The sequence below is a fragment of the Salmo salar genome, chromosome ssa18 (assembly GCF_905237065.1).
Source record: "Salmo salar chromosome ssa18, Ssal_v3.1, whole genome shotgun sequence".
Classification (NCBI taxonomy): Eukaryota; Metazoa; Chordata; class Actinopteri; order Salmoniformes; family Salmonidae; genus Salmo; species Salmo salar.
The window spans coordinates 79313305-79335768 of NC_059459.1; the positions used below are offsets into that span (position 1 = coordinate 79313305).

At 43.3% G+C, this 22464-nt stretch overlaps 2 protein-coding genes across 2 annotated transcripts in view; both read right to left on the bottom strand.

The window, feature by feature from the left end:
• LOC106578114 (oocyte zinc finger protein XlCOF6.1) overlaps positions 1-22464 on the bottom strand; it is a 97789-nt gene that overhangs the window by 68784 nt on the left and 6541 nt on the right. The window lies entirely within an intron of this gene.
• On the bottom strand, positions 1933-20790 carry LOC106578115 (zinc finger protein 2-like). Its single transcript, XM_014156715.2, has 2 exons — positions 20561-20790; positions 1933-3823 (listed from the first exon to the last, which is right to left on the bottom strand). The coding sequence occupies exons 1-2, from the start codon at positions 20724-20726 to the stop codon at positions 3009-3011; spliced, it is 981 nt and encodes a 326-aa protein (XP_014012190.2). The 5' UTR covers positions 20727-20790; the 3' UTR covers positions 1933-3008.

The window sequence follows — 22464 nt, forward strand, 5'->3', positions numbered from 1 at the left end:
TTATACTTTTGTTCCACCTTGGTCTGATAAGGTGTTTGTTGAATGGAGGGAGAAGAGGCTGGTAACAATTTAAAACGTATTCATAGAGAAGCAATTTGCATAATATAACCAGTTAAAGAACACATTTGAACTCTAATTTAAAATATTCTGCTATTTACAAGTCAGACACTACATGAAAAGGAAAATCCCAAACTTTTGAAAACCTCCCTGTGCAAAATACATTTTATGACCGGTTACAGCACCCTCCCAACTCGAAATACCTCGTCTCCCAGTGTGTATAATTAAGACCTGTTACAGATGGTGGATAAATGAAGATAAAGTAGTTCACTGTTGGGAAAAAAAAATAAAAAATGCTGTTTCGGTCTACTTAACTGGCTGGGTCTCCCATAGACGCCAATGAAATAGCAGCTGGGTCTAGTCTACTTAGTTCATTGTCTTTTCATTGAACCAGAAAAAAAAAGAAAAAAAAACAGAGAGTGGGGTGTCTCACTTCCTCTTTCGTCTCTGACCTAATTTCCCAGTTTGTATTCCAACTATACAGAGGCCTCTACTAGTCATCTCAAGGAGACCTGGTGTGAATATTGAGATCTTTGGATGACTGTGTAGATATATATTAGATATATATTATTATATATATAATATATATTATAAATATATTATATTATATATTAGATAGATATTCATCCTTGTTCCATCAATGCCACAAGATATCAGTTGATACCAATACTAGGTCATGCACAGACTTCATTAGTCCAAAACTAAACTACATAGAATTTACCTCCAGGTTGATGGCTGTAAAACCTCAAAGTGCTTTATTGACTCGTTTTGTTTTGGATCTGACCCCTACTAAATCACTTCTGTGTGAACTTTTTTGACTGGTATTCAATGGTGTATGAGAGGGCCATTGAACCTGACCCAGAACTTGCTCTCTTTGGTTGCTCAGAGTCTGCTCTTAAGTAATCTTATCAGGAACACCTTCCTAATATTGCTTTTCTTTGCACGGGTATCCCTGACAACGGCTTGGGACAGAAGTGACAGTGAGCACTTACTACACAGTGACAACAACTTTGGTAAAACGTTTGAATCCTCCCCAAGGTATTGCTAGAAGAGACTCAAATTTATGGGATTGTTTAGTAAGGTCAGATATGCCGAAGAAACAAGCTTCTATTATTCCGGATGGCAATTTCCCTTGTCACAACTGTGTCCACTGTTACGCCATGATCAGAGGGGAACTTCCTTATCCATCCCCATTCAGGTGGGAGGATAAAGGTTTGAGGTAGAATAACATGTAACATGAAATATGTTGTATATCTCCGTAAATGTTCCTGTAACTTTTATTACGTGGGTAAGACCAAACGTGAACTTAAGACGAGGATATCTGAGCATAAGAGCTCCATTCAGAACCATGATGAAAAATCACCTGTTCGCCAGGCCTTTCAACAGCCATAATCATGAACTAAGTGCCTTTCGTTATATGGGCATTGGATAGGTGAAGGAGACACCTCGGGGTTGAGATGCATTACTTCTCTAAAGAGAGACAGTTTGGATAGATCGCTTGGTCACTTTTGCCCCAGCAGGCCTCAATGAGGAATGTTCTTTCACTTGTTTTTTTTGTTTTTTAAATAGCAGGTTCTAAATAGGCCAGACATTTAGGTAATGACATCATAGTGACAGGTAATGACATCATAGTGACATCATAAAGCATTTGTATTGTGAGTCTTGTCTTTATTTGATTGTCATGGTTTCCCCCACAGCTCCCTCTGCTGGGATCTCGCTGGGCCAAGAACGACTGGGGATTTAGAATTACGCACGCCCTGTGTCGTATAGTTGTTGTAACATTGATTGCCATCGACTTGGACTCTGAAGAAGGTCTCATAACCGAAACGTTCATGCGCCACATAAAAAAATGTCCATTTAAGTTTATTTATCGGAGTGCTGTCCTATCTCTGTTCTATGGATTATATACACGAGGATCCTGCACCCGATTGAAGTTTCTAAAAGGTCGAGCACGCCGTTTATCTTTTCACAGGATGCACTATATCTCAGAATGCATTTATCATTAGATTGAAAGAATGTTATTGAATTGGGGCCGGAAAAACACTTTTGAAAAGATTCAAACAATATCACGAATGAGCAGCATTAAGACAATGAGAAATACTGCTGAACAGATAGGAGATTCAGTAATTTCTGGGAAGTACACGTTTTCTTTAATCCCTCATTTTACCAGGTAAGTTGACTGAGAACGCATTCTCATTTACAGCAACAACCTGGGGAATAGTTACATGGGAGAGGAGATGAACGAGCCAATTGGGAGATGGGAACAATTGGGTGGCCAGATGGTATGAGGGTCAGAGTGGGAATATAGCCAGGACGGGGTTAATACCTCTACTCCTACAATAAGTCCCATGGGATCTTTAGTGACCACAGACAGTCAGGACACCTGTTTAACGTCCCATCCGAAAGACGGCACCATACATGGGGCAATGTCCCCAATCACTGCCCTGGGGCATTGGGATATTTTTTTTAGACCAGAGGAAAGGGTGCCTCCTACTGGTCCTCCATCATCACTTCCTGCAGCATCTGGTCTCCCATCCAGGGACTGACCAGGACCAACCCTACTTAGCTTCAGAGGCAAGCCAGCAGTGGGATGCAGGGTGAATTTTGTTTTAATGTCTAAATAACATCAGTCGGACCATTCTCTCATCACCAGGGAGTCATTCTAAATCAAAGGACCAGGAATTCCTGTTTCTAATAACGTGAAAACATCAACAGACTGAACAGCAGACCGGTGAGCTTCCTACAATACTGTGTAACGTTTAATCATTACATCATCATTCGAATCAAATCAAACTTTATTTACATAGAATGTTGAAAAACATAACTTGATCACGCATCTATTTATCTGAAACCCACAGCATGAATTGATCCAGAGTTGATTTCCTTTCCTAAGAGTGTTGTCCACATCCTGCCTGTTATTCCCATCTTCTGACTGAACATCTTTGTCCTCATTAGTTTTCATTCTGTTTTCTTTCTTTGTGGACGTTATTCACGTGCTTCAGCAGATGAGCCTTACGAATGAACGTTCTACCACAGACAGAGCAGCCATGTGGTTTCTCTCCTGTGTGAGTCAGTATATGCCTCCTTAGGTCCCCCTTTTGACTAAAGCTTTTACAGCAAAAATTACAGCTAAATGGTTTCTCTCCTGTGTGAGTCAGGATATGCCTTCTTAGGTCCCCCTTCTGAATAAAGCTCTTCCCACAGTCACCACAGCTAAAAGGTTTCTCTCCTGTGTGAATCCTCATGTGCATGGACAGATGTCCTTTTTGTTTGAAGTTCTTACCACAAAAGGGGCATGTGCAGAGTTCCCCCATTGGTGGATTCAGATCCAAAGGTGGGCTAGTGTCAATTCCTACTGTGTCGCTGCTTACGGCTGAGCTGTGGCTGCAGGCAATGTTTTGATTATCTGGAGGGTCACAGGGAAGTTTTGAACCCTTTAGGTGGGTCACAGTTCCAAAGGGTGTGAAATCCACTGGTTTAGAGTCTCTCTCTCTATTCTCCACGGTCTGGGTTTGGGGAAGAGTCAAGGACCAAAGTGGGTCCTGATCACGTTCACGTTTCACACAGGAAGTAGTGAATATGGAGTTTTCGGTATCAAAGAGCCCTTGAAGCTGCTCTTCCTCCTGACTGGTCCCGAGATCCTCCTGTTCCTCTTTAATCTGTGTGGGCTCTGGGTCCTCCTGTCCCAGAATGGGGCTCCACTCCTGCTCACAGTGCTGCTGCTCAGGGGGAACCTCCTCTTCAGAGAGAGAGAACTGCCGGGAGTCTGGAGAGAAGGAGAGGAGGAGCAGAGGTCATCGATAAAGCCTTTAGACATCATTGTTGGGGGTCAATTCGAATTTAAAATCAATGATTGAAAGACTAGAATGATTTTTCAATTACTTCCTGATAACATGAAGAGAAGAAGCCATTTTGTTCAGTCGTATTTTTGAATTGTTAGTCATCATGAGTCACACTTCCTATGACACTGTATTGGTTCAATAACGTGTGTTATTGTAGGTTTATAACCTGCTGTGTCCAGTCTGTTGGTGACTTGAATACCCAGTTGTATAATGGTAAAATGATTGTGGCATGGCTCTGCATTACAGTGGATCATTTCCCATTGTGCTGGAGCTAGACCACCTGCCTGTATTTTATTTCATTTATTTCATTTAACCTTTATTTATTTAGTCATTTCTATTTTATTTAAGCAAGTCAGTTAAAAACAGATTCGTATTTACAATGACGGCCTACCAAAACGCAAAAGGCCTCCTGTGGGGAGAGGGGCTGGGATTAAAAAAATAAAAAATATTTTTTTTAAATATAAATATAGGACAAAACACATCACGACAAGAGAGAAAACACAACACCACATAAAGACCTAAATAAACAACATAGCAAGGCAGCAACACATGACAACACAACATGGTAGCAATACAACATGACAACAACATGGTAGCAACACAAAACATGGTACAAACATTATTGGGCACAGACAACAGCACAAAGGGCAAGAAGGTAGAGACAACAATACATCACGCAAAGCAGCCACAACTATCAGTAAGAGTGTCCATGATTGAGTCTTTGAATGAGATAAAACTGTCCAGTTTTGAGTGTGTGTTGCAGCTCGTTCCAGTCACTAGCTGCTGTGAACTGAAAACACGAGCGACCCAGGGATGTGCCTGCTTTGGGGACCAGAATGTGACTGGCAGAATGGGTGTTGTACGTGGGGATCAGAGCTACAGTAGATATCTGTACAACCAAGGGTAAACAATAAACCAGAGACTCCAGACAGTAATACTATGTTGTCCCTGCCCTAAATGTGTTTTCACTTTGGATATTGATTTGATATTCGGATTTCCCTCGTCAATACCTCTTCGACAGAAGGTCCTATGATGATGAAAGTGATGTGTAGAATCAGATGACGGTAGAGACCAAGCTACACCGTTTGCTTTCGCCGTTCAATTCTGTTTTCATAAAGTGACTTTATATTGGTTTCAATGGGGAAATGCTTGTGCTCACTGCTAAGGGACCGTCTTAAAAGTGCCATCTGAAGAACCTGGTGTTTACAGAAGAAAATATTTTTTTCTCAATTGAATGATCTTGAGATCTTAAACCAATTTGATGGTTGTTTTTTCCACAACAATTACACGAGGATACTTTTTTTATGGATTTAATGTAAAAATACGATGGCAAAAAACATGACTATGGAAAAAGAGGACCGAGCACGCCCCCATTCCCATCGACGGGGCTGCAGTGGAACAGGTTGAGAGCTTCAAGTTCCTTGGTATTCACATCACCAACGAACTATCATGGTCCAAACACACCAAGACAGTCTTGAAGAGGGCAAGCCAATGGCTACTCCTCCTCGGGAGACTGAAAAGATTTGACATGGGTCCTCAGATCCTCAAAAAGTTATACAGCTGCACCATTGAGAGCATCCTGACTGGTTGCATCACCGCCTGGTATGGCAACTGCTTGGCCTGCAATCACACTACAGAGGGTAGTTTGTACGGCACAGTACATCACTGGGGCCGAGCTTCCTCCCATCCAGGACCTCTATACCAGGCGTTGACAGAGGAAGGCCCTAAAAATTGCCAGACTCCAGCCACCATAGACTGTTCTCTCTGCTACTGCACGGCACGCGGTACCGGAGCGCCAAGTCTAAGTCCAAAAGGCTTCTTTACCTGTTGGGGCTAGCGGGCAGTATTTGCATGGCCGGATAAAAAACGTACCCGATTTAAACTGGTTACTACTCTTGCCCAGAAACGAGAATATGCATATAATTAGTAGATTTGGATAGAAAACACTCTAAAGTTTCTAAAACTGTTTGAATGGTGTCTGTGAGTATAACAGAACTCATATGGCAGGCCAAAACCTGAGAAGATTCCATACAGGAAGTGCCCTGTCTGACAATTTGTTGTCCTTCTGTTGCATCTCTATCGAAAATACAGCATTTGTGCTGTAACGTGACATTTTCTAAGGCTTCCATTGGCTCTCTAAAGCCGCCAGAAAGTGGAATGGGGTGTCTGCTGTCTCTGGGCGAAGAACAGCAGGAGAGTGTGTGAGTGGTCAGCCTGGGGACAGTGAGACTGAGATGCGCGTTCACGAGAATTCTCAACAAAAAAAATTCAGCCTTTGAATGAATACAACGATGCCCGGTTGTAATATTATCGCTATTTTACGAGAAAAATAGCATAAAAATGGATTTTAAACAGCGTTTGACATGCTTCTAAGTACGGTAATGGAATATTTAGAATTCTTTTGTCATGAAATGCGCTCGCGCGTCACCCTTCGGATAGTGACCTGAACGCACTAACAAAACGGAGCTATTTGAATATAACTATGGATTATTTGGAACCAAAACAACATTTGTTGTTGAAGTAGAAGTCCTGGGAGTGCATTCTGACAAAGAACAGCAAAGGTAATCCAATTTTTCTAATAGTAATTCTGAGTTTAGTGAGCCCCAAACTTGGTGGGTGTCAAAATAGCTAGCCGTGATGGCCAAGCTATGTACTCAGAATATTGCAAAATGTGCTTTCGCCGAAAAGCTATTTTAAAATCTGACACCGCGATTGCATAAAGGAGTTATGTATCTATAATTCTTTAAAAAATTGTTATGTTTTTTGTCAACGTTTATCGTGAGTAATTTTGTAAATTCACCGGAAGTTTTCGGTGGGTATGCTAGTTCTGAACATCACATGCTAATGTAAAAAGCTGGTTTTTGATATAAAAATGAACTTGATTGAACAAAACATGCATGTATTGTATAACATAATGTCCTAGGAGTGTCATCTGATGAAGATCATCAAAGGTTAGTGCTGCATTTAGCTGTGGTTTTGGTTTTTGTGACATATATGCTTGCTTTGAAAATGGCTGTGTGATTATTTTTGGCAGAGTACTCTCCTGACATAATCTAATGTTTTGCTTTCGCTGTAAAGCCTTTTTGAAATCGGACAATGTGGTTAGATTAACGAGGGTCTTGTCTTTAAAATGGTGTAAAATAGTCATATGTTTGAGAAATTGAAGTTATAGCATTTTTGAGGTATTTGTATTTCGCGCCACGCGATTCCACTGGCTGTTGACTAGGGTGGGACGTCCCACCTCGCCCAGGGAGGTTAACGGCTTCTACCCCCAAGCCATAAGACTCCTGAACAGCTAATCAAATGGCTACTCGGACTATTTTCATTGACTCCATAACAGTATGCCAGTGGAAGAGAGGACAGTATCAGGTGACCCAACAGGGGTTTGTGAATACTATCATTTCACATTGTAGCCAATTGAATTGCAGAAATTCTGTGACCAATTTTTCTGAAATTCGGGTTGAAGTAATAAATAATAAGGAATTCCCCTCGAGCACGGCCAAAATTTGGGGAAAAACAGACATTATTTCCCATTGACCCCCTAGCGCCAACTTGATTTTTTGTAATGCAGAAACAAAACATGGTGAAAAGCTGCTCTCTTGTTTAATGTACAGTACACATAACCTGGTCAAAAATCCCAACCTAATACTACCGCGCACGTAAATTCAGCCTGTGAGAAAAGAACTGTGGCTTCAGGTTATTCTGCGTGAGCGAGTGGGAAATTGTGGGGAGCCAAGTAGGCTACACAAGTAGGCTACACATAGCTAGCTATGTATGTGGAAAACATTTCATCATCACAGTTAAGACATTTAACTTGTTTAGTATAGACCGTTTGTAACGACATTCACTACTTGTAGCTGTATACAGTAGTCCGTCTGTTTGCGTTGTTGGTCTTGGCCATCTAAATGTTCCGGTCGGTTGCTAGCTAGTGCTCACTCTGCTGCTAACACCATCATGAAAAGAGGCATGAGGGAAGCCCTACAATATTTTGTTTTTCAAAGTAGTGAGAACGCTCTGGAGCAATACTGAAAAATATTTTTTTTAAGACATGTTTAGACATATTTCTTTTAAAATGTACTTTTGTAATTGACTTAAACAAGCAGACAAGAAAATTGTTTTTGAAAACGTTTTTTTGTTGTTGCTGTGAGACAACGGGGTAACCTAGGTAACCACAGGTTGTTTTCCCCAAAGGCGGGTGGGGCGCGACGTTCTATCTAATAGTGATGGGTCGTTCGCAAACGAGTCGGTTCTAAGAGCCGGCTCTTGTAGGTTAACGATGGGAGCCGGCTCTTGTAGGTTAACGATGGGAGCAGGCTCTTGTAGGTTAACGATGGGAGCAGGCTCTTGTAGGTTAACGATGGGAGCAGGCTCTTGTAGGTTAACGATGGGAGCCGGCTCTTGTAGGTTAACGATGGGAGCCGGCTCTTGTAGGTTAACGATGGGAGCCGGCTCTTGTAGGTTAACGATGGGAGCCGGCTCTTGTAGGTTAACGATGGGAGCCGGCTCTTGTAGGTTAACGATGGGAGACGGCTCTTGTAGGTTAACGATGGGAGCCGGCTCTTGTAGGTTAACGATGGGAGCCGGCTCTTGTAGGTTAACGTTGGGAGCCGGCTCTTGTAGGTTAACGTTGGGAGCCGGCTCTTGTAGGTTAACGTTGGGAGACGGCTCTTGTAGGTTAACGTTGGGAGCCGGCTCTTGTAGGTTAACGTTGGGAGACGGCTCTTGTAGGTTAACGTTGGGAGCCGGCTCTTGTAGGTTAACGTTGGGAGCCGGCTCTTGTAGGTTAACGATGGGAGCCGGCTCTTGTAGGTTAACGATGGGAGCCGGCTCTTGTAGGTTAACGATGGGAGCCGGCAAACAATACCAGAAGAGCCGAATCTATTTATAAAAACATTAAAAAAATTAAGATATGAATGATCAAAAGATTTAAATGAATAGAATTAACAAATTAAAAGAACGGAAAAAAATAAAATAATAATATAGGCCTAAATGCTCAAGCGCACACACATTCATTCTGACTGTCTGCTCAGACTAACAGCCTCACTGTTGTTCCTGTCAATCAGACACGCAGTGTCAACCAATGAACCAAAGGTGTGTGAGGGAGGGCCGAGCCAACTCACTCACAGTCACACAGCTGTGAAAACAGCTGTGAAAACAACAGCTGGAAAATGAGTCAGAAGCACAGTAGCATTTGGATGCATTTTAATAATGTAGACAATGTTAGAGCACAGTATAGAATTTGCCAAAACAAAATGTCATATAAAGCTGGTTCTACACACAACCTACACCGGCATATGGGAACTGTGCACCCAACTGTGAAGCTAGCTGTAGCGGAGCTTCGAGAAACTAGCGGGCCTGTTAGTGATAGTGGTGGAGTCAGCACCTCCACACGTGGAGATGTATCCACTCAGTCAAGTAGCGCTACTAGTGATAGTGGTGGAGATGTATCCACTCAGTCAAGTAGACCTGCTAGTGATAGTGGTGGAGATGTATCCACTCAGTCAAGTAGGCCTGCTAGTGATAGTGGTGGAGATGTATCCACTCAGTCAAGTAGGCCTGCTAGTGATAGTGGTGGAGATGTATCCACTCAAACAAGTAGGCCTGCTAGTGATAGTGGTGGAGATGTATACACTCAGTCAAGTAGGCCTACTAGTGATAGTGGTGGAGATATATCCACTCAGTCAAGTAGGCCTGCTAGTGATAGTGGTGGAGATGTATCCACTCAGTCAAGTAGACCTGCTAGTGATAGTGGTGGAGATGTATCCACTCAGTCAAGTAGGCCTGCTAGTGATAGTGGTGGAGATGTATCCACTCAGTCAAGTAGGCCTGCTAGTGATAGTGGTGGAGATGTATCCACTCAGTCAAGTAGGCCTACTAGTGATAGTGGTGGAGATGTATACACTCAGTCAAGTAGGCCTACTAGTGATAGTGGTGGAGATATATCCACTCAGTCAAGTAGGCCTGCTAGTGATAGTGGTGGAGATGTATCCACTCAGTCAAGTAGACCTGCTAGTGATAGTGGGGGAGATGTATCCACTCAGTCAAGTAGGCCTACTAGTGATAGTGGTGGAGATGTATCCACTCAGTCAAGTAGGCCTGCTAGTGATAGTGGTGGAGATGTATCCACTCAGTCAAGTAGGCCTACTAGTGATAGTGGTGGAGATGTATCCACTCAGTCCAGTAGGCCTACTAGTGATAGTGGTGGAGATGTATCCACTCAGTCAAGTAGGCCTACTAGTGATAGTGGTGGAGATGTATCCACTCAGTCAAGTAGGCCTACTAGTGATAGTGGTGGAGATGTATCCACTCAGTCAAGTAGACCTGCTAGTGATAGTGGTGGAGATGTATCCACTCAGTCAAGTAGGCCTACTAGTGATAGTGGTGGAGATGTATCCACTCAGTCCAGTAGGCCTACTAGTGATAGTGGTGGAGATGTATCCACTCAGTCCAGTAGGCCTACTAGTGATAGTGGTGGAGATGTATCCACTCAGTCCAGTAGACCTACTAGTGATAGTGGTGGAGATGTATCCACTCAGTCCAGTAGGCCTACTAGTGATAGTGGTGGAGATGTATCCACTCAGTCCAGTAGGCCTGCTAGTGATAGTGGTGGAGATGTATCCACTCAGTCCAGTAGGCCTACAAGTGATAGTGGTGGAGATGTATCCACTCAGTCCAGTAGGCCTACTAGTGATAGCGGTGGAGATGTATCCACTCAGTCCAGTAGGCCTACTAGTGATAGTGGTGGAGATGTATCCAGTCAGTCCAGTAGGCCTACTAGTGATAGTGGTGGAGATGTATCCACTCAGTCCAGTAGACCTACTAGTGATAGTGGTGGAGATGTATCCAGTCAGTCCAGTAGGCCTACTAGTGATAGTGGTGGAGATGTATCCACTCAGTCCAGTAGACCTACTAGTGATAGTGGTGGAGATGTATCCACTCAGTCCAGTAGACCTACTAGTGATAGTGGTGGAGATGAATCCACTCAGTCCAGTAGGCCTACTAGTGATAGTGGTGGAGATGTATCCACTCAGTCCAGTAGACCTACTAGTGATAGTGGTGGAGATGTATCCACTCAGTCCAGTAGGCCTACTAGTGATAGTGGTGGAGATGTATCCACTCAGTCCAGTAGGCCTACTAGTGATAGTGGTGGAGATGTATCCACTCAGTCCAGTAGGCCTACTAGTGATAGTGGTGGAGATGTATCCACTCAGTCCAGTAGACCTACTAGTGATAGTGGTGGAGATGTATCCACTCAGTCCAGTAGACCTACTAGTGATAGTGGTGGAGATGTATCCACTCAGTCCAGTAGGCCTGCTAGTGATAGTGGTGGAGATGTATCCACTCAGTCCAGTAGACCTGCTAGTGATAGTGGTGGAGATGTATCCACTCAGTCCAGTAGGCCTACTAGTGATAGTGGTGGAGATGTATCCACTCAGTCCAGTAGACCTACTAGTGATAGTGGTGGAGATGAATCCACTCAGTCCAGTAGGCCTGCTAGTGATAGTGGTGGAGATGAATCCACTCAGTCCAGTAGACCTACTAGTGATAGTGGTGGAGCCGGTATCCACTCAGTCCAGTAGGCCTGCTAGTGATAGTGGTGGAGATGTATCCACTCAGTCCAGTAGGCCTACTAGTGATAGTGGTGGAGATGTATCCACTCAGTCCAGTAGGCCTGCTAGTGATAGTGGTGGAGATGTATCCACTCAGTCCAGTAGACCTACTAGTGATAGTGGTGGAGATGTATCCACTCAGTCCAGTAGACCTACTAGTGATAGTGGTGGAGATGTATCCAGTCAGTCCAGTAGGCCTGCTAGTGATAGTGGTGGAGATGTATCCACTCAGTCCAGTAGACCTACTAGTGATAGTGGTGGAGATGTATCCACTCAGTCCAGTAGGCCTACTAGTGATAGTGGTGGAGATGTAGCCACTCAGTCCAGTAGACCTGCTAGTGATAGTGGTGGAGATGTATCCACTCAGTCCAGTAGACCTACTAGTGATAGTGGTGGAGATGTAGCCACTCAGTCCAGTAGACCTGCTAGTGATAGTGGTGGAGATGTATCCACTCAGTCCAGTAGACCTACTAGTGATAGTGGTGGAGATGTATCCACTCAGTCCAGTAGACCTGCTAGTGATAGTGGTGGAGATGTATCCACTCAGTCCAGTAGACCTGCTAGTGATAGTGGTGGAGATGTATCCACTCAGTCCAGTAGACCTACTAGTGATAGTGGTGGAGATGTATCCACTCAGTCAAGTAGGCCTACTAGTGATAGTGGTGGAGATGTATCCACTCAGTCCAGTAGACCTGCTACTCCGCGACCCACAGCAACGCAGTCTTCTATGGACCAGTTTATGCAAAAGTCTACATCTGTAGCAAAACAAGGCCAAATGGATATTACATTGTTAACTGTACGAGAGCACACAGGCTTCAGTGCGGGAAAGAGTCCAAAAAGCTACTGCAGTTTGCCTTACCACTGACTGCTGGACACCAAGGGTAACCACTTCTTACATGTCGGTTACATGTCACTTCATTGAAGATTTTTCGATGTCTAGCTGTCTTCTGGACTGCTTTGAGTTCAGCGACAGACACACTTGGCAGAGGAACTGTTGAGAACGGCAAGTAGATGGAAAAAGTGTTCTGTTGTGTTAGCGACAATGCAGCTAACGTAACCAAAGCCATGAAAATGTTAAAATGGACCCATCATCCATGTCTTGCCCACACAATCAACCTGATTGTAAGAGATGCTCTGAAGGTGATGAAGCCCACTGTGGACAAAGTGAAAGCAGCTGTGGAATACTTCCACAGGAGCACAGTAGGTGCTGAAAAACTAAAGTCTACACAACGCCAGATGGGGATGCCTGAGCTGAGGCCTAAAACAAGACTGCACTACAATGTGGAATTCAACATTTACATGTTGAAGTGGTTTCTTGAGTCAAAGGATGCCATCATCTCTACCCTGGCCATTGTCAATGCACCTGTTGATTCTCTGACCCAAGAGGAATGGGAGGTGTGCAGAGTCCTGGAACCCTTTGAGCAGGTCACTGTGGAGATCACTGGAGAGAGGTACAGTAAACAGTTATTACTACATCATTATTTAATCCAGTATTATATATGTATATGAGCAGTAGATGAGAATGTAGTATCAGTAGACAAAACATGAACCTGAACTAATAAGTTACTGTTCTCTCTTTTCAGCTGTGTGACAGCCTCAAAATATGATACTCCTGTGTAAGGGTCTGCAGCGAATCACAGCCAGCCGCCAGAGAGAAGCAAATGTAACCACAGGACATGTGACAGAGTTGATGGACACTCTATGTTCATCAATGGACAGAAAGTTCCACAGAATGGAATATAATCACGTGCTATCAGAAACCGCTGCACTTGACCCCAGGTTTAAGAAGTTAGCCTTCAGTGATGCCAGAGCGATTGATGAGGCTCTTCAAAGAATAACCTCAGCAGCAGGGAGGGACAGCCCCAGCAGTCAGCTGGCTCAGGCACCAGGGCAACAGGAAGAAGAGGGAGCAGATGGAGCAGAAGCACCAGCAGTAGTGCCACAAACGTCTGCTGTTTGGGTGCTGTTTGACGAGAGAGCAACTGGGGATGCAGCACGAAGGAATCCCTCAGCAGATGCCATAATGGAGGTCCGATCCTATTTGGAGAAGCCCCTCCTGCAGATCCTCTGAGCTGGTGGAAGAACAAGGACTCTGTCTACCCACGGCTTACTAAAGTCATGACAGGGAGACTCTGCATAGTGGCCACATCCGTTCCCTCTGAGAGGGTCTTCTCGAAAACGGGACAAATAATTACTGAGAGAAGAAACCGCATCAGCCCCTCGAAAGTGAGGCAGCTTGCATTTCTGAATGGAAATCTCTCATAAAAGCAAAATATGGTCAGCATTTCTGTGTGCTGCTGGTTATAACATGGCAATAAAGGAGAGAGAGAAAAGAGGGACCAGTTTAATGTTTTAAGTGGGATGCTGCAGTTTTGCACATTGTTATTTATTTTTCTTTGATATGGTGCAATATTCTATTATGCTGTTCAGATTGTATTCGTTTTGAATTGTTACAATTATATGCACTTTGTTTATATACATTACAAAAATTATACTTTAAATGCAAATGTTTAATAGCATACTTTTTCATAACAAACCAATGCATTTTTAAATACATTGTGGTTAAGGTAGAGTATGATTTAATTTAATAATTTAATTTGAATTGTTTTAACACCAATCATAGTCAAACTATCGCAAACGGTTTGACTTGAAATACAAAACATATATAGGCTTTTGAGCGGTTATTCAAATCCCATAGGTGATTCACTGCAGTTTAGAGCCTAGACTAGAGTTTTGTAAAACATTGCTTAATTGCATTGTGTTGTTGTAGGATACGTTTCTTGTCCCTAAAAGATGTAAACAATAGGGTAGCTTTTGGAGCTGCATACCCACGGGGACTGGGCAGGAGCGGGGACTGGGCAGGAGCGGGGACTGGGCAGGAGCGGGGACTGGGCAGGAGCGCACTCAACGCAGCCTCATGAGCACACATAGTGTGATTTCATTATCTGATCGGTTTTTTTTCATTGACTTGATTTTTTTCACTGAAATATTAAAGCTTAATATTGATGTTATGAATTCTGGGCTAATATACTTAGCTTTTAACTTAGGCTATAGGCTACATCTTGAGCCTGTCTGTCTTAATTGCTCTACCACAGCTACTCCTTTTAAATCCTGTCAGAGTCCCAGGAAAAAGACAGACAAAAAAAAACCTTGTTGGACATTTATTTCAACTTATTTATTTAGTCTACTTTACACCCTATTGGAGGAGAGATGCTCGCTGAATGTAAAATAGGCTAGAGCATTAACAGGCAGGGAGTTGGAAAAAAGAAGCCCATATTTTCCTATAGTTGGCCTATCTTAACGCTGGGCAACACCCCAACAAAAATAGACATTACACTGTATGAGTGGCCTGCTAAACTGTCAAGAATAGACCCAAAATGATTCAAAATGGTTGCATAAATCAGGCCTAGGCTGTTATTTCGGCATGAAACTAAACAGCTGTGAGCGGTTATTCAAATTAGCCCACATCACTGCAGTTTACAGCCTATGGACAATAATTGTGTATTCACTTGATAACAATAATTAATTCCTCATTGCACCGTGTTTGATTTGTGTTGTAGCCCAGGTCCTGGACTTCCTGACGGGCCACCCCCAGGTGGTGAAGGTAGGAAACATCACCTCCACTCTGTTGATCCTCAACACTGGGGCCCCACAAGGGTGCGTGCTCAGTCCCCTCCTGTATTTCCTGTTCACCCATGACTGCGTGGCCATGCACGCCTCCAACTCAATCATCAAGTTTGCAGACGACACTACAGTAGTAGGCCTGATTACCAATGATGACGAGACGGCCTACAGGGGGTGAGGTGAGGGTTCTGGGAGTGTAGTGTCAGGAAATTAACCTCACACTCAACGTCAACAAAACAAAGGAGATGATCTTGGACTTCAGGAAACAGCAGATGGAGGACCCCCCCACCCCCCATCCACATCAACAGGACCGCAGTGGAGATGGTGGAAAGTTTTAAGTTCCTCGGCGTGCACATCACTGACAAACTGAAATGCTCCACCCAGCGCCTCTTCAACCTCAGGAGGCTGAAGAAATTGAGCTTGTCACCTAAAACCTTCACAAATCTTTACAGATGCACAATTGAAAGTATCCTGTCGGACTGTATCACCGCCTGGTAAAGCAACAGCACCGCCCTCAACCGCAAGACTCTCCAGAGGGTAGTGCGGTCTGCCCAACACATTACCGGGGGCAAACTACCCGCCCTTCAGGACACCTACACCACCCGATGTCACAGGAAGGACAAAAAGATCATCAAGGACAACAACCACCCGAGCCACTGCCTGTTCACCCCGTTATCATCCAGAAGGCGAGGTCAGTACAGGTGCATCAAAGCTGGAACCGAGAGACTGAAAAACAGCTTCTATCTCAAGGCCATCAGACTGTTAAACAGCCATCACTAGCACATTAGAGGCTGCTGCCTATAGGCATAGACTATGAATCACTGGCCACTTTAAGGAACAGAACACTAGTGACTTCAATAATGTTTACATATCTGGCATTACTCATCTCATATGTATATACTGTTTTCTATACTATTCTACTGTATCTTAGTCCGTTCCACTCTGACATCACTCGTCCATCTGTATATAGTCTTAATTCATTCCTACTTAGATGTGTGTGTATTGGGTATATGTAGTGTAATTTGTTAGATATTGCTTGTTAGATATTACTGCACTGTCGGAGCTAGAAGCATAAGCATTTCGCTACACCCGTAGTAACATCTACTAACCACGTTTATGTGTCCAATAACATCTGCTAACCACGTTTATGTGTCCAATAACATCTGCTAACCACGTTTATGTGACCAATAACATCTGCTAACCACATTTATGTGACCAATAACATCTGCTAACCACGTTTATGTGACCAATAACATCTGCTAACCACGTTTATGTGTCCAAAAACATCTGCTAACCACGTTTATGTGACCAATAACATCTGCTAACCACGTTTATGTGACCAATAACATCTGCTAACCACGTTTGTGACCAATAAAATTAGATATTTGTCTAAAAACCTTGGCTTAGGCCTATCCTGTTGCCTAATCACTTTACCCATACGTACATATCTACTGACATTTCCTCGTACTCCTGCACATAGCAACCCTGCACATAGCAACCCTGCACATAGCCAAGCTATCATTGCTCATTGTGTAGACCAATTTATTCCATGTGTTACTATTTTGTTTCTATTTTTATTGTATTCTGCATTGTTGAGAAGGGCCCGGAAGTCAGCATTTCACTGTTAGTCTACACCTGTTGTTTACAAAGCATGTGACAATTAAAATGACATGTAAATCAATAGTGGAGCTTTGCGTTCCCCGGAAACACAGAGTGCAGCCTGGAGGAACGAACTACAGATCTGCCATTTCACAACCTGGTTACTTGTTTTACTTGCACTTTGACAGGTGAATATTTAGCCTACAACCCTAATATTTAGATAATGAATGGCCTAATATGGCCTAATATCTAATATTTTGCTTCTTACTTCGGTTACACATCACTAGTCTCTCTCGTCCAGCTGTTCCTATGCCAACAGGCTACAGGTTGCGCAAGCATCTCCACAATAGGCCATTCCTCTTCTCGTGAAATCCCAGGAAAAGCTATAGGACATTTATTTCTATATTTTTTTTATACACTGCTCAAAAAAAATAAAGGGAACAGTAAAATAACACATCCTAGATCTGAATGAATGAAATAATCTTATTAAATACTTTTTTCTTTACATAGTTGAATGTGCTGACAACAAAATCACACAAAAATAATCAATGGAAATGCAATTTATCAACCCATGGAGGTCTGGATTTGGAGTCACACTCAAAATTAAAGTGGAAAACCACACTACAGGCTGATCCAACTTTGATGTAATGTCCTTAAAACAAGTCAAAATGAGGCTCAGTAGTGTGTGTGGCCTCCACGTGCCTGTATGACCTCCCTACAATGCCTGGGCATGCTCCTGATGAGGTGGCGGATGGTCTCCTGAGGGATCTCCTCCCAGACCTGGACTAAAGCATCCGCCAACTCCTGGACAGTCTGTGGTGCAACGTGGCGTTGGTGGATGGAGCGAGACATGATGTCCCAGATGTGCTCAATTGGATTCAGGTCTGGGGAACGGGCGGGCCAGTCCATAGCATCAATGCCTTCCTCTTGCAGGAACTGCTGACACACTCCAGCCACATGAGGTCTAGCATTGTCTTGCATTAGGAGGAACCCAGGGCCAACCGCACCAGCATATGGTCTCACAAGGGGTCTGAGGATCTCATCTCGGTACCTAATGGCAGTCAGGCTACCTCTGGCGAGCACATGGGGGGCTGTGCGGCCCCCCAAAGAAATGCCACCCCACACCATGACTGACCCACCGCCAAACCGGTCATGCTGGAGGATGTTGCAGGCAGCAGAACGTTCTCCACGGCGTTTCCAGACTCTGTCACGTGCTCAGTGTGAACCTGCTTTCATCTGTGAAGAGCACAGGGCGCCAGTGGCGAATTTGCCAATCTTGGTGTTCTCTGGCAAATGCCAAACGTCCTGCACGGTGTTGGGCTGTAAGCACAACCCCCACCTGTGGACGTCGGGCCCTCATACCACCCTCATGGAGTCTGTTTCTGACCGTTTGAGCAGACACATGCACATTTGTGGTCTGCTGGAGGTCATTTTGCAGGGCTCTGGTAGTGCTCCTCCTACTCCTCCTTGCACAAAGGCAGAGGTAGCGGTCCTGCTGCTGGGTTGTTGCCCTCCTACGGCCTCCTCCACGTCTCCTGATGTACTGGCCTGTCTCCTGGTAGCGCCTCCATGCTCTGGACACTACGCTGACAGACACAGCAAACCTTCTTGCCACAGCTCGCATTGATGTGCCATCCTGGATGAGCTGCAGTACCTGAGCCACTTGTGTGGGTTGTAGACTCCGTCTCATGCTACCACTAGAGTGAAAGCACCGCCAGCATTCAAAAGTGACCAAAACATCAGCCAGGAAGCATAGGAACTGAGAAGTGGTCTGTGCAGAACCACTCCTTTATTGGGGGTGTCTTGCTAATTGCCTATAATTTCCACCTGTTGTCTATTCCATTTGCACAACAGCATGTGAAATGTATTGTCAATCAGTGTTGCTTCCAAAGTGGACAGTTTGATTTCACAGAAGTGTGATTGACTTGGAGTTACATTGTGTTGTTTAAGTGTTCCCTTTATTTTTTTTGAGCAGTGTACTAAGCCTAATAGCCTATTAGGGGAAAGAAGCAGGCTTGCTCTTGCTAATTGCTGAATGTAAAACAGGCCTACCGCATAGAAAATGCATGATGGGGAAAGTTGAGAAGATAAAGTGCATTGGTGTGATCACTTTCGTTCGGTCCTGATAACATTGTTCCACTGATGCAATGCAAATAGTTGCACAGGACAGACAGAGAAGATCACAGTGAAAAGGAAGACCCAAAGGAATTGACAACCATTAGAAACATTGAAAGAAACAACAACTTGTAAAGCACTTGAGCAAGGAGGCAATGACATACTTTATAATATGCTCAGCCTAAACAGGGATTGTTGTTGAATTGCTACATTTAAAAATATGAGTTACTATGTTATTTTTCATTAGGCCTACATGTACATTGAAGTATTATTTGCCGTTGTCACTATGACAATAAACACATAAACAGTATGTGTGTGTTTTATAGACCTCATGAATGGTCTGCACCAGTATGTGTGTGTTTTATAGACCTCGTGAATGGTCTGCACCAGTATCTGTGTGTTACAGACCTCATGAATGGTCTGAACCAGTATGTGTGTGTTTTATAGACCTCATGAATGGTCTGAACCAGTATGTGTGTGTTACAGACCTCATGAATGGTCTGAACCAGTATGTGTGTTTTATAGACCTCGTGAATGGTCTGCACCAGTATCTGTGTGTTTTATAGACCTCATGAATGGTCTGCACCAGTATCTGTGTGTTACAGACCTCATGAATGGTCTGAACCAGTATGTGTTTTATAGACCTCATGAATGGTCTGCACCAGTATCTGTGTGTTACAGACCTCATGAATGGTCTGAACCAGTATGTGTGTGTTTTATAGACCTCGTGAATGGTCTGAACCAGTATCTGTGTTTTATAGACCTCATGAATGGTCTGAACCAGTATGTGTGTTTTATAGACCTCATGAATGGTCTGAACCAGTATGTGTGTTTTATAGACCTCGTGAATGGTCTGCACCAGTATCTGTGTGTTTTATAGACCTCATGAATGGTCTGAACCAGTATCTGTGTTTTATAGACCTCATAAATGGTCTGCACCAGTATCTGTGTGTTTTATAGACCTCATGAATGGTCTGCACCAGTATCTGTGTTTTATAGACCTCATGAATGGTCTGAACCAGTATGTGTTTTATAGACCTCATGAATGGTCTGCACCAGTATCTGTGTGTTTTATAGACCTCATGAATGGTCTGCACCAGTATCTGTGTGTTTTATAGACCTCATGAATGGTCTGCACCAGTATCTGTGTGTTTTATAGACCTCATGAATGGTCTGCACCAGTATCTGTGTGTTTTATAGACCTCATGAATGGTCTGCACCAGTATCTGTGTGTTTTATAGACCTCATGAATGGTCTGCACCAGTATCTGTGTTTTATAGACCTCATGAATGGTCTGCACCAGTATCTGTGTGTTTTATAGACCTCATGAATGGTCTGCACCAGTATCTGTGTGTTTTATAGACCTCATGAATGGTCTGCACCAGTATCTGTGTGTTAGAGACCTCATGAATGGTCGTGTGTGTGAACTCAACTTGGATCCGCGTTCATTAACAATGATATCCTTCGCCACCGTTTCCTTACGACACAATAAATATTGTTAGTTTTCTTCTGGCTAATTTCTTATTTAGACGATTGTATAAGTAGTACATTTGTTTTTTTAATTGAGTGTGCATTATTTATTACGTTCGATAATGAGGACGAAAAATAGCATAGTTACTTAAAACGACGTTTCCGTGAACCTGAATCAAGAAAATGTATGTGAAGTCTCTCCCGGACACTATAGACTATTCCTCCTCACCACTATATACTCACCTCTTCTACATAGTTTTATCTCCGACGTGATCCGCAGCAGTCTCCGTAGCCGATCATTCTCCTCCTGGTATTCTACTACCGTTTTCTCAACTTCCCCGAAAATCTCCAAAGCAGCCGCCGTTAAACGCTCATTTAAAAACACATGAAACAACTGTAGTTTAGACATTTTGAGTTGAGTAGCTTATTCAGCTCAGTCAGTATGTCTTGACCCCACACAAGAAGTGTCGTCTTCAAATCTACTTCCGTGTTCTAGTCAAGGAATTTGAGAAAAATCCTTGGTTCTAGCGGGTAGCAAACTCACAACAGCGCCGCTAGCTGGATGGGGGTTTAAATTACAACAATTTAATAGGATTTCTATGGTTTGCATTCATACAAAGTGCGCTAATTAGGCAGTGGTAGTAAAAGTACCCAATTTTCATACTTGAGTAAAAGTAAAGATACCTTGATAGAAAATGACTCAAGTAAAAGTGAAAATCATCCAGTAAAATACTACTTGAGTAAAAGTATACAATTATTTGCTTTTAAATATACTTAAGTGTCAAAAGTAAAAGTATAAATCGTTTCAAATTCTTCTCTTGATAAGTGTGGGAATTATACCATTTTCCCGTCCTGCTAAGCGTTCAAAATGTAACGAGTACTTTGGGTGTCAGGGAAAATATATTAAGTTAAAAAAAAAAAAAGTACATTATTTTCTTTAGGAATGTAGTGAAGTAAAAGTAGTCAAAAATATAAATAGTAAAGTAGATACCCCCCAAAACTACTTAAGTAGGATTTTCAAGTATTTTTACTTAATTACTTTACACCACTGATATTTGCAGTCCACTGTAAATCATTTTTCCCCAAAAGATTAAAATGATATCATGAATGAGCAGCATTAGGTGAAAATGGATGAGAAATAGCCTTGGACAGATGGAAGGAGCTATTTTTTTTATGTATTTCGTTCTTCTAACCACTTTCCATCTCTGTACAACAGGGTTCTGCCCAAAATGACACCCTCACCCTAGAGGGCAGGTCATCTGATGCGACATTCCATCACTCTCCTTTGTCAAACGGCCCTTTTGGACAAATTCAACTTGGTCCCTCCCCGTTTCGTTCCGTTTGCGCTGTTTGCTTCTGGTTGGTTTTTAAAAACGGTAAACGGTTTCCGTAATGAAAACACCCCAGTTTTTGCACACAGACAGATTGGCAGCCAGGAGCGGCAGCCAGGAGCAGCCAATATATTATTAACCGTTAAGAAACGCATTTGTCAGCTAAATAACACTTTTATTCTGTGTCCCTCTGTCACGGATGTCGTAGGAAGGAGCGGACCAAAGTGCAGCGTGTGTGTCATTCCACATTTTATTTTCACTGTGAAACTATGCAATAAATACACATAAACTAAAGAACAAAAACAACAAACTGTGACGCAGAGGTGAAACAAACACTAACTCAAAATCAATCTCCCACAACCCCAGGTGGGAAAAACAACTACTTAAGTATGATTTCCAATTAGAGACAACTATGACCAGCTGCCTCTAATTGGAGATCATCCCAAACAAAACCCAACATAGAAATACAAGCCTAGAACATAAAATAGAAAAACTAAACTAGAAAACCCCCCTGTCACGCCCTGACCTACTCTACCATAGAAAATAACAGCTTTCTATGGTCAGGACATGACAGTACTCCCCCCCCCCCAAAGGTGCGGACTCCGAACGCACCTAAACAACAAAAGAACCCCAAAAAAAGGGAAGGTTAGGGAGTGTGACAAATGTCTATTGTGGCTCTGGTGCAGTAAACAGAACCTTCTCATCCCGTGGATCCTCCAGCAGAGGAGGCGGCTCCGGTTCGGGACGTAACCCCCTCTCCGCCCGCTGATCCCTCCGCTTTTGTGCCACCGGACCGTGGATTGTCGTCAGAGGAAC